General features: G+C 49.6%; 6 protein-coding genes across 6 annotated transcripts; 4 read left to right on the forward strand and 2 right to left on the reverse strand.

The window, feature by feature from the left end:
• Nucleotides 1–42: 42 nt before the first annotated feature.
• Nucleotides 43–1,409, forward strand: PtrM4_061680 (PAT1 multi-domain protein; the record flags this gene model as incomplete). Its single annotated transcript, XM_066105556.1, has 2 exons — nucleotides 43–1,041; nucleotides 1,095–1,409. 2 exons carry the CDS (start codon nucleotides 43–45, stop codon nucleotides 1,407–1,409), a joined length of 1,314 nt encoding a protein of 437 aa, XP_065964183.1.
• A 664-nt stretch (nucleotides 1,410–2,073) lies between these two features.
• PtrM4_061690 (Tymo-45kd-70kd domain containing protein) lies at nucleotides 2,074–2,816 on the reverse strand (the record flags this gene model as incomplete). The annotated part of the gene is made up of 2 exons (XM_001932911.2): nucleotides 2,074–2,642; nucleotides 2,723–2,816. 2 exons carry the CDS (start codon nucleotides 2,814–2,816, stop codon nucleotides 2,074–2,076), a joined length of 663 nt encoding a protein of 220 aa, XP_001932946.2.
• Nucleotides 2,817–4,894: 2,078 nt separating this feature from the next.
• Nucleotides 4,895–6,051, forward strand: PtrM4_061700 (uncharacterized protein; the record flags this gene model as incomplete). Its single annotated transcript, XM_066105557.1, has 3 exons — nucleotides 4,895–4,973; nucleotides 5,024–5,490; nucleotides 5,545–6,051. 3 exons carry the CDS (start codon nucleotides 4,895–4,897, stop codon nucleotides 6,049–6,051), a joined length of 1,053 nt encoding a protein of 350 aa, XP_065964184.1.
• Nucleotides 6,052–6,341: 290 nt separating this feature from the next.
• Nucleotides 6,342–8,198, reverse strand: PtrM4_061710 (uncharacterized protein; the record flags this gene model as incomplete). The annotated part of the gene is made up of 1 exon (XM_066105558.1): nucleotides 6,342–8,198. The coding sequence occupies one exon, from the start codon at nucleotides 8,196–8,198 to the stop codon at nucleotides 6,342–6,344; it is 1,857 nt and encodes a 618-aa protein (XP_065964185.1).
• A 423-nt stretch (nucleotides 8,199–8,621) lies between these two features.
• On the forward strand, nucleotides 8,622–9,445 carry PtrM4_061720 (uncharacterized protein; the record flags this gene model as incomplete). Its single annotated transcript, XM_001932913.1, has 2 exons — nucleotides 8,622–8,682; nucleotides 8,736–9,445. The coding sequence occupies 2 exons, from the start codon at nucleotides 8,622–8,624 to the stop codon at nucleotides 9,443–9,445; spliced, it is 771 nt and encodes a 256-aa protein (XP_001932948.1).
• A 1,827-nt stretch (nucleotides 9,446–11,272) lies between these two features.
• Nucleotides 11,273–11,905, forward strand: PtrM4_061730 (DUF1421 multi-domain protein; the record flags this gene model as incomplete). Its single annotated transcript, XM_001932914.2, has 1 exon — nucleotides 11,273–11,905. The coding sequence occupies one exon, from the start codon at nucleotides 11,273–11,275 to the stop codon at nucleotides 11,903–11,905; it is 633 nt and encodes a 210-aa protein (XP_001932949.1).
• Nucleotides 11,906–12,115: the final 210 nt, after the last annotated feature.

The following is a 12,115-nucleotide window of genomic DNA, read 5'->3' on the forward strand; positions in this document are numbered from 1 at the left end:
ACCATCCACAGCTAGTGGAGTCCCCTCTCACCCATATCAACGATGCCTTTCCGTGATAAAGAATGGGAGGACTTCCAGCGCTCCTGCGATTTCTTCCCTGCCTATAGCGACTACCTCTACGACCCTGACGAGCGCCTTGTCGTCACGCAAGAACCCGGTCTGCATCCTCAGATATATCCTGGGCTTACATTTGCGCCGATTCAGTATACTAACAGCATGCCTTCCCGGTCCTACGATACCTCTGAGAACTGTCAAGTGCAAGATTCCGCTGCTTCGAGACGCCAGTCTTTGAGAATACTAATTTCGGGGCACGAGACACTCAGTGGTGAGAGCAGTGTCCGGAACACGCCCGGCTTGGATTCACGCTCTGAGATCGGAAGCCCCATGGTTGCATCCAAGTCCCGGAAAGGTGCCCAGAAGATTTCCAAGAAAGAAACGAAGAAGCGCCCGCGAAACGCTGCTCGTCGAGTTGCAGCTTCACCGAGCTCGTCGCAACGACCAGTGAGATCGACTAGACAGCAAGCTCAGACAAAGCAAGCACCAGCATCCGCTGAACCGTCACTCTTGCGCGCATCTTCCACGACAGATGTCGACGATAGTTTTCCGCCTACTCCACTGGCCCAGTCAAGCACCCTGCCATCAGCGACTGAGATGAAACAACAGGAAGCTTGTGTACATGCTCGTCAGTTGCAACAGGCAACCGGTTATCCGGGATCTCTCAGACCAACACCAGAGCCTTCTCATCATCCGCACCCTCACCAGTCTCCACGACCAAGTGTCGAACAACCGTACTACTACACGACTCGCTACCCCCAGCAGCAGATGCCGCCACCTCCTACGACTGCATACCAACCGTATACGCCTCCGCTATCCACGAACCAGCAGCAGATACCACTGCCTCCATCTACTGCATACCAACCGTATACACCACCACAGTCTACAAGCCAGCAGCAAATGCCGCCACCTCGGTCGCCTGCATACCAACTGTATACACCACCGCAGTCCACAAGCCAGCAGCAAATGTTTCCGGCTCAACAACAAGTATGTGTACATAATCTCCGAGAAGCCTGAGCCACAGCTAACTGAACTACTAGCTCGTACATAATAACGCTACCATGCAACCGCGTGCATCCCTTCAACTTCGTCAAAACATCAACCAACATCTTCCTAAAGTATGGAAATGTTTACAGATCGTCCAAGGCATGCCAGTTTCTGCGAATGATCAGGATGCACAGAAATTGAGGATGCAGGCAAACGAGTGGCTCATGATGTTCAAGCGCAGTCTGCCTCCCGACGGTCACGACTACATGATGCAGGTGGTATGTCATATGGTTTCGGAAAACAAAGCGGGCAGGTGGCCTTTGGCCTTCCTGGGATCTGGGGATATGCAACAGCAGGGTCGCGGTTAGTGTGAGTGAATAGTAGAGGCGCGAAGGACGGGCTAGACGTCTTTGGCAGTGCCCAGTTTTGAGAGATCATGGACTTTGTGAACGATACGAAAAGTTTTAGGGGAGAGATTCATAGTGGCTATTGGCAGTGATAGGAGCGAATGATATTGGTCTCAGCAAATAGGGTCTTTTCTCAGCTGCTATACATGTAAGGCCGATTCTAGATACAAATTGCCTACGAAGAGTGTAGCCATCCACATTTACAATGATACTTGAGTTAATCCTCCTTATGTCATGTCAGCCCTCAGGGGGTGTGTCAACTAGAATGTTCTACTATCGTCACAGCTACGTAACACACTGCTGATCTGGAATGCTCCAGATACTCTACTTCATGTATATAGTCGCTCTCTGCAGCTCTCTCAATAAAAACAACCTTCTCTCTCATCTCTCCTCCGATCCAACATGTCATACTATTCTACTCTAATGGCTTCATCCGTGCGTGTTGGCAAGCAGATGCGCAGCTCTGAGAGCCACCCGTCCGCTCGTTCCAGTGCCTGTTACCTCCTTATTCGACAACACGGCGACCAACTCTGGTTGCATGTGCGAAAGAGCGGAGATATCTCACCAGCGGTAATATCGAAACAAATATTATCCAACACCTCTTGAACGTACCCTTCAGCTACTATTACCCCTCCATACTACCCACAACAAAATATGCCACCCATACATGGAAAATTCCAGTAAGCCCAAGCTTCTTCTTCATCTCCAACGATTCCTCGCACTCATGCCTCCCTGATACAACACCGCATTGCCACTCATTCGCCCACTTGGAACCCGGTTTCAAAACAATGTCCACGGTCCTCTCGTATCTATAGTACAGGCGCACTTGCTGCACGGAGCCTTGGCTGAGGAACTCCGCCCACGCATCGACTTTGTTCTGAACATGCCTGATGAGAAAGGTGTGGAAGTTACACTGAAACTCACTCTCGCTAGTATGAATTACGAAGTGGATGTGCGGGTAGTGTGTGTGGAGGTATATGTAAGGAAGGATGTCGAGGCCGTCGCGAGACAATTGCGTGGGTATTGTAGCGTCGATATGAACGGTGGGTCTGGGATAGTACTGGTGGCGACTTGGAACTGGGGGCATGAGGATGGTTGGGTGGATGTTGTAGTAGGCGGAAAGGTTTGCGTAGGTCATGGAGATGTAGGAGGCGCGATTGCAGTCGTATTGAAGGCGCAGGATCGAGCAGAGTTCTAGAACCAGGTTAGTGTATGCAAGATGTATGGGCCTAGGGATGCGGCGCTGGCGCTGCTGCAGATACAGGTTCTCGTACCTGCGGGTAGATCTAGAGCTGCGATCAGGGGGGGTACGCTAGGCGCTGACGGCGGACATGCCGCAGCCCTTCTAGCGGCTCTGCGGTTGACCATGTCACTTGTTTTGTTTTGAACGATAGTGGAGCGAGTGGGCTGCGCAGGTGGTAAGGTGAAGCCCCTCGAGCGCTTGAGAAATGCGATAAGATGTAGCCAAAACTGCGGCTGGTATGAATGATCCTGCTGTTGCTAGTTGGCCTGGTGGTATGCGAGGGACTACAGGGCTGTGGGTGTGTGGGTGGGTGTTGCCTGTCAAGCTAACAAGGCAAGCGTACCGCAGACGTACCTGCTCGTTTGGTGCAGTCACGTGACTGTGAACAGTGAAGTCATGTTTGCCTTACAAAGCGCATGTGCGTGCGCAATTGTCATGAAACAAAGCGATTATACTTTATAATAGCTTCTGGAGTGCATCGGACATTTTCCTGCTTGTCCGAGGTCTCATGTACCTCGATTTCGACACAGATCCTATGTCGGCTACTCGTTCAAACCAAGTCGTCTACTTGGCTAGTATATGTGCTCACGATAGTATATCACTGTAAAGATATTATTATATACATTCTATCCGTTCTACTATTTCTCGTATCACTAATAGACATACCTTAGAGTGCTGGGGCTGACGTCACTCCATTTACACTCGAGGTCTCAAGGTCAGTGCTCTTCGCACGTACCAAGTGCCTCACTTCTATTTAGGTTGAGCATCCAGCAGAAAGCAACTCGTGACTTCTGTTAAGCAACATCTCTTAAGCTGCGACAACAACAGTCTCACATCGCAGACAAGATGTCACAAGGTAAGCACTATAATGAGGACCAATGGTTTGATCTTGAATCTCACAACACAGCAGTGCACGAAGTAGTAAACACCAAGCCTTTCCGCTTTCTCGAATTGCCACCAGAGCTCCGGAATCATATCTACGAGCTAGTCTCCGCCAGCGATTCCAACTCCAGCCGCTTCTGCGATACCGACAGGCAGTTCTGCAGCGTCTGTCATGCCCACAAGGATTCCAGAACTTTCTGTCATATCAAAAGGGACTTCTTAGCTCTAACATGGACTTGCCGTCAATTCCGTCAGGAACTACGTCCAATCTATATGCGTACTTCCACAATCACGATAACTTGCCTACTGTCCTTCAAGCGCTATCTTAATGCTTTCCTGCCCGGCTGGAATGACGAAACTACAGACAAAAAAGACTTCCATGCAGCATTACACTACCACTCAAGATTTTTCCTGCATTCTGCAACCTTCCAGCATTGTCTGCATGGGTGGTGCGAACCCCTTGGTCGCTTACTACAAGAAGCTCCTGGTGTCCGGATCAAGTTCACATGCCGTCAAGGCAGGTGTCGGTTTATCGAAAGGGTACTCAATATTTGAGGGATTTCCAGATTCTGGTTACATGGATTGATTCAAATTTTCGATATTGTCTACCTTGATGCTATTCAATGTCGTTCCGAGTCTAGTCTGGTGGCACTGGCCTCTGCTATCCAATTACGGCTCGCACACGATGCATTCTGGTGTTATCTAGGACGCGGCATTTGAGTTCTCAAGCTTTCCGAGTTATTGAAGCGGGGTTATTTTGTAATTGGTAGAAGTCAGAGCACACATACTCAGTACGACAATGAGATGCAAAAGCCAAAGATTGCTTCGTACAACCTTTCTCTAAGCAGAGATGTATATTTTAGCTAGAGAAATAGACGGTTTTCTATAGCTGCTTGACTTGTTTACTACCACAAACTTCCTTTTCCTTTGTCTTGAATAGTGCGTGACTTGCTACCATTGTAAAAGCTTGCTTGTCAAGCACTCGACTCTATATATGGACTTGAAATACTTTAGTAACCCAAGTGGTAACAAGCCCAATGGTGCTGATCAGAGATTTGAGGAAGTGCTGGTCCACGAGTATAATTCCCTAATGACATTCTTGTACTGTATATACGTCCCCACAGCCAACGACTAATTGTATCAGTAAGTGAAAGGACCGTGCATCAAGGACCTTGACCCGGCCATGACACCCGGGTGTTAGCGTTAGCATTAGCGTGTGTCTATGAGCTTCCCAAACTCTCCCTCACCCTGCCTCACCCACCAAGACCTGACAGCTCAATCTCTACTTCTACGCCTTGCGCATTCAACATCTGTATCAGTCATGCAGTCTCCGGAAGATACAGAGTTGATCACGGATGCATCGTTTGCCATGCAATTCCCCTTCATGCGCCTAGCCTTAGGTTTGTGCTGTCATCTTTCTTGAAATAACTCATTGCTGAAACTAGACTAGAGCTTCGCAACCGCATCTACGAGATCGCTATACAGATGGAGGCCGAGCGTGGCTACATTAGACTCTGTATCGATGACGGAAGGGACTCCAGCAATGATAAAGAGACTCCCGACGATGAAACGGACTCCAGCAACAACAAGAATTCCAACGATAATACAAGCTCCGCTGATGAAAAAGAGACCCCGGATCATAAAGTTGATTCAGGCGTTCGGCGAAAGGCTCCTATACGCAAAAAGGTGACTCACTGGGGTTTCACTGGCCTCATGCAAACATGTCGCGAGATCAGATCTGAATTTCGCAAGCTTTACATGGGGAACATGAAGATCCAGACTACTTCTCACAGTCTACAAAAGTTTTCAAAGGTCTTCTTAGCCGATACCCGTTCGGAAGCTGTAGAAGTTCTACTGGCCAACGAGGACAGAGAAGGTTTCAATGTCGATGAAGACCTCGGTGACTTCGTGGCATCGGTATCTTGGTCTTTTTGAGAACGGTTCATCACATTTTTCGATGAAATTAACGAGGAAGGTGGTTATACCGTCAAAGACAATGGCGTCGCTACCATTCTCCATGGTATCTTTGAGTCTCTGGATACCTTTCGCGATAGTCTCGTTACATGCTTCGAGGACTTCCACGAAGAAGCCTATTACCCCGTCAAAGATGAGGGTGTGGCTACCCTTCTTCATGACCTCTTCGAATCCCCGGATGATTGTCGAGATGGCCTCAACACATTCTTCAATGATGTCGACAAGAAAGGCTATCACAAAGCCAAAGATATTGACATGGGCACTTATCTTTATGAAATCTGCGAGGACTCGGATATGTATAAGTGGGAAAGGACCTTTCGGACCAAGTACAAGTCAATCTCACTAATCATATCTACGGAATCAACGCCAATTCTAATGGTTCATGATGGAAGCTTTCTTGGCGAGTGCTGGAGGTATCAATACAAGAGCGAGGAGGACTTTTTCGGGCACCTGGGCCTTCCAGGAGCTTTCCGTCACAATTTCGAGTTCACGTACACGGAGTGAGTTGAAGCCAGCATACCGCTTGATTACAATGAGAGCTAGCGTGTATGATGGGCCAAAATGAAGGTTTTGACATTTTGTTCTGACTTCAAGCCGAATATAGGTGGATGTTGCGAGGGATATCTGGGCTGATTATCTATAACGTGTCCGTGCGCGTGATGCGCGGATTCGCGTGATGCGCGGGGAACACCATATCCACTACTTCAAAAATGAAGCTATTAAGCCACGTATATAAGCTGTTATTATACGAATTTATAGAGGGGGAGTAATTAGATGCTTGCGATCAACTTGTACTATCTATATTTTGATGGGAGGTTGACGTTGCGGCCACGTGATGTGAGCTTTGATGGAGGAGCTGGAGGCTCTTCTTGAACTTGAGCACCAGCGCGAGCAGCCTCAACGCGTTTTTGACGCTTGTTGTTCGATGAGGTAGCTGCTGAAGCTCTCCTCTTTCCCTTTTGGGGTAGTTGTATAGCTTTAGCAGCGTCTCTCTCCTCCTTCTGGCGCGCGCGTTCAGCTGCTTTCTCAGCTCGCTCAAGCTCCCTCATCTCCTTGAGTCTCTGCCTCTCCACACGCCTCTCCTCGAGCTCATCTTGACGCTGCAGTCGAGCCTCCTCGCGCTGCTTCTTGGACCGTGCTTTTTGGAGTTTCTCCTCCGTCTCATCTCGCTCCCGTACTGCTTCTCTAGCTCGAGCCTCACGCAGCTTGCGAGGAGACCAGAAGACAGAGCCACCGTGATACTCCTGGCGCTGTTGAAGGTCAAGAGCTTTGCCCTTCTTCCTGTGCTTCTTTTTATGTTGAAGAGCCTCCTTTAAGCCCTCGTTCTCATGCTTTAAAAGCTCATACTGCACAGAGAGATGGTGAACGCTTGAGCGCAGCTTTCTTGCCTCATACTGATGGCTATCATTAACAGCAGCTCGTACTAGCCGATCGAGCTTTCTCCAGTCATGATCAGAGAGCCCTGACGATGAGCTTCTCTCAGCTTCTGGCGTGCTAGCAAATCTACGAAGGATAACGTTGGCATCCATCGGCCAGATCCCAGTGGCTTCGAAGGCCTTCAATATGAGGCTCTCTGTGAAGGAGGATATCCAGGCGCTCCAGAAGAGCGGGAAGAAGTCCCCTTTCTTGATTGGAATAAGGCCTTGAGCCTTATGGAGATGGTTAGTGAGCTCGTTAGAGTAGGCTTGAGAGAGTGGCTTGAACAGCACTACATCTAGCGGCTGGAGCGTATGGGTCGAATGGGGAGGAAGGATCATGAGGAGGATCCTATGGCGATCGCAGTACTTAATAAACTCCATCGTGAGGTGAGATCCATGGCCATCAAGGATGAGCAATCTCCATCTACCTGATCGTTGCTTTGTAGAGCGATCAAACACCTGCTCCAGCCAAGCTAGGCCTACGTTATCATTTGACCAGCCTGTTGGAGATGATGAGACAAAGACCTCATGTTCTCCTGCCTTGATATCTTCTACCCAACTCGATCGTATAGCTCCATTTTTAGCTGCGTAGATAAGGGCTGGAGGCAGCGAGCTCCCATCAGCGCAGCAGCAGGCCAGGACTGTCAGAAACTCGCGTGATCCATCCTGGAGAGATGCTCGAACCTCCTTCTTCTCCCATTGACGCCTGCTGAATATCCTCTTACTTCTGCCTATCAAGCCAATTAAGAAGCCCTTCTCATCCATATTGTATATATCTCGAGCCTCTAGGTGATATTCGGTGATCTTTCGATGCAGCAGCTCGAAGTAGAGTCTATACTTTGACTCAGAATCAGCCAGGTGGCGCGTACGATCCATGGCGCTGGTCCACTTTGAGATGAGATGGATCTCGTGTCGGTTGATGAAGCGAGTAACCCAGCTCTCGCTGAGCTGCTGATGGGCTACTTCTGATGAGAAATTCCTGACCATCTCTCGTGTAGGAGGAATGCCTCGCTTTGTGAGCTTTTCGATATATCTCACAAGCTCTAGCTCTTGTTGTGGGTTGAGTTTCTGCTGGTTGAAGTTCTTGTCTCTTTCTGAGCTTGTCTGGCCCTGGTGCCTTCGGGTCAACGTAGATCTCACAACACCATGCTTAGCAGCAATTTTAGTATACGAGAACTGTTCTCCTGGCTCTAGATTTTCAATATCTTCAATCGCAGCTTGAATTGGGTCCATATTGGTGGAGTTAACGTGTGTTGAAGGTGAAGGGGTTTGACGTGTTTTGGTGTTCCCCGCGCATCACGCGAATCCGCGCATCACGCGCACGGACACGTTACCGCGGCAGCAGTGGAGCGAGGCTCCCTTAGCAGGCGATTGGCCATTAAAGAAGCAGTCAGCCGCCCTGTAGCCAGCAGGCATTTACATACATCAGAATGTGTCTATATGTTGGAAGCCATGTTTGGCCAAAAGTCAATAATATTATTACGTATCATCTAGCGCCGCGATATTGCGTCCTGCCTATTGCAGCTAGTGTGGCAATGCTCCGCCCTTCACCCTTCTCAACATGCTTCTCTCTTCACAGAGTCTCGCAATCCCTATAAGCCCTAATAAAGCTTCGCATTGCAGCAAAGCTTGTATATCCTTGCAATGAGTGTCACAATGTCTTCCAACCCTTCGACTGTTCAGATGAGGTCCAAGGGCTTTCGCGATCTTCCGCTAGGTAACTACCGCGGCAACCTCGGCTTAACTCACTTTCAGCTTACACATCATTAGAGGTGCGCAACAGGATATATGCGATTATTACCAACAACAAGGAGCGTCTCATTGAGAAACATGTCAGCCGTCGCAGTACGACCACGACCAGCGATGCTTTTTGGGAAGCGCGTGGATACTACGGCTTGACCCAGGCTTCGCGCCAAACACGACAAGAGTTCCGCCACTTGTACCTCAAAGACCGTGCGATCTCAGTACACATCCGTGACGCTCAGGATTACCTCGATACGATCTACCCGTCATCTGGAAATTGCGCGTTTGACCGCAATGCGATTTCCCTCTGGCTCACTATCCGCACTGATGTGGAGCGACGCGGTAAATACGACACGCCCATCGAAATCCGCCCTCTCCTTCTGAGCCTATACAACACGAACGGGCTCGAATTTGAATTCACTGGCAAGGGTGGTGCTCTCTTCAATGAGCTCTTCATTGGCTACGAAGCGGAGTGGAGGCAAGCTGTATCGAACGAGTTCAAGAGTGTGGAGTTGAAGGAGCCAAGTGTTTTCGGCCTGCGACTGGTGCTGAATCCCAAATGTCGCACACCATGGATCAAGCAGTGTAAGATATCTGTTACCAGGCTTCCGCATGTGCCCGAAGAGGCACTGCCATTCTTTAGTGCGCTTGGTCTCGATACAGAAGAGGATATGATCTTCGTAAGGAAGGGTGCGCCTAAGTGGCTACGCGGCGACTTCATCAAGGGATCCAAGTAAGCTTGGTGATATGGGCGCATTGTGCATAGAATCATGCTTTCTTTGGAGTTGACATTAAGGTTGCAGCTGGAGTACATCCAAACTTCTTTCTCCGATTTTTGTACGCATCGACGATACCGATGATCTAAATGTCTATGACACCAGTGATAGAATACGAATCATATGCGAAGGGTTCTAAAATCTCACCAGGTATTCAAGTTTTAAGGTCCAAGGAGAGGGTGTCGTGAAGGTAAGCATCTGACGACGTAGGCCAAGATTGTCCAAGACCGAACTTACCCACCCGGCAGCCGAAGTGACGATGATACGCCTGCAGCTGCACATCGTCTGTATCCTACCCAACCGATGTCGGAGCATCGTAGACAAGTACCTCCGACCAGCGAACGGAAAATGTCTCAGGTTACCGCAAGCGTTCCGTCATCGTAGAGCCTGGCCCAACAGACAGCCGCGCGTTCTACCGAGTCATCCGATGCGATTTCCCACATACGACTACGACTTCGTGAACTTTACAACTGGTCGCTCGCTACCGAATCATCCCCAGAGAGATGTGGTCGAACACATATAGCAACTGGATGCATATACGAGGTTGTCGTCAATGTTCCATGTGCCGTACGAGCCATACGCGTCACTTCGGGCCTTCAAACGAACGCGACACTCTGGTACGTGCTTGTCAAAGAGACATGTACACTTAAATGAGCCTGACATCAGGCATGCACGGAGCTTCTTTGCTACCTTGGGCTGTCAAAGGCGAGCATTGCCTACACCAGCCTTCTACATGTGCCTTTTAACCATATCGCAGGTTCGTTAACGGTTCTAAGCATGCGTATACCGGCCTTGCATTGAATTGAGGTGTGGGGTTCTGTTTGGGTGGTAAAAATTTGGTTTGTTGACAGTCTAGCCCCCATCTCTGGAATCAGCCTGGCCTGAAATAAATAGTCGTTAATGGTCTCGAAGCACAGTTTGGAATAGCTGACGTTTCAGAAGCGCTAGCGAATAAACCTCCGCATCCCTGTTGCAATTCAATACACCCTCCTTCTCGTAGCAAGGAAAAGTAGTCCTTTCCAGAAGGATTGCTCGTGTCTAGAATCCTATGAGTGGTCGCCGGACCATCTTTCCGGCAGAAGCCCCACAAGCTCATGAGTGGGTGAACATGACTTTAACCATCTCATCTTTCGATCCAATCGTCCCTTCAGCTGGCCCGTCCAAGCGGTCAATATCTTCTTTGTCGGCGCAATTGTGAATAGTGGCACACGGGAGGCCGGCGGTAAATTGGTGAGAGTAGTCGGAGCCGAGAAGAACCCGAAGTAACCTACATGGCACTTGCATATAAGGCCCGCGACCATTGGAAGGAATGCTTATATGCATTTTTATGCGTCATCTTGTACATTTCAGGAGGCTCGAGCAACGTAAAAGAAAGGTAAGCGAAAAGCGCAAAACTCGCATGCGCCACGGAAACCGGCAAGCTAGCCGCTCTTAGCCGGGAAGCGTGAGCCACATGACGTGAGCCACAGTTCCGCTCTTTCCGCACCGCCCCGGTTCACGCCAATCACACAAGTCCATGCGCCATACAAGCTATACCAAGATGCGAAAGAGTGGCGCCCGGGTAACGGTGCGTCTGCAGATTGATGGCGCGGCTAGTCAAGCTTTGTGAAGTAGTGCATGTGGCTTACGCATGCTTGGAAAGGGATCGTGGTACATTATATATGGCGCCTACCCCCAGGTGTGGCGGTGGAACCGTTCACACGACGAGGTCAATTACGCTATCAGGATAACCAAGACTCTATTCCAACACAGAAGCCGATCGAAATCGATACAAAAGAGATGGCCAACATGTCCTTCGACGCCTACATCCAACGCGCAGACGACTACATCACCAAGCAAATCCACAAGTACGAGCAACAGAAACGAGGAAGAAGATCTCCACCCCGCGCAAACGGGTACCAGCAAATGCCTCCCCAAGGCCCACACCACAGACAGCAATCATCACAGGGTGGCTATCCCGGAAGCCCGGCCCCACAAGGCGGTCAATACGCTCAACCACCCGCCACTCCCATGGTACCACACGGATGGTCCCAAGAGTTCGATCCTCGCAGTCAAAAATGGTATTACGTCGACAGATCAACGGGGAGAAGTCAATGGAACCCACCATCCCACGCACCGCCGCGCGCATCAACGTTTCAGCCTGATGCCACAATGCCCAGTCCACATCACCTCTACACCCGAGAAGACGAGAACCGAGCACGGTCAAATTCGCACCCGCAACGCCCTACGTCTAGCCCAGGTGAGCATGGACAACATTTAAATCCTCCTCAGCATGGTGGTCATGGATCTGGCAGACTAAGTCCTTCGATGCAGCTGCCTCCGGGGTCGCACCTGGATTTGAGTACAGGGAGGGTTGTCAGTGGTATGTTTCCTGAGGTGCAGAATCAAAAAAGCTGGGCACAGTCGTTGCAGAGGATATGAGTGCTGGGGCAGGGTTCCACTTGGGCATAGAAGAGAGGGGTGATGAGTAGAGTTGAAGACATGGTACACGTTCTACGGAATAGGGAGTTGTTATTTTGGGCCTGCGGGACACCGGATGGTCCGTTTTCTGTGAATCATGCATAATGTATAGATAAACGTTTTCATTGAGATGAATACGTGATAGACCTTCAACTATAACAACTGTAAAAT

This window comes from Pyrenophora tritici-repentis, chromosome 2 (assembly GCF_003171515.1).
Source record: "Pyrenophora tritici-repentis strain M4 chromosome 2, whole genome shotgun sequence".
Classification (NCBI taxonomy): Eukaryota; Fungi; Ascomycota; class Dothideomycetes; order Pleosporales; family Pleosporaceae; genus Pyrenophora; species Pyrenophora tritici-repentis.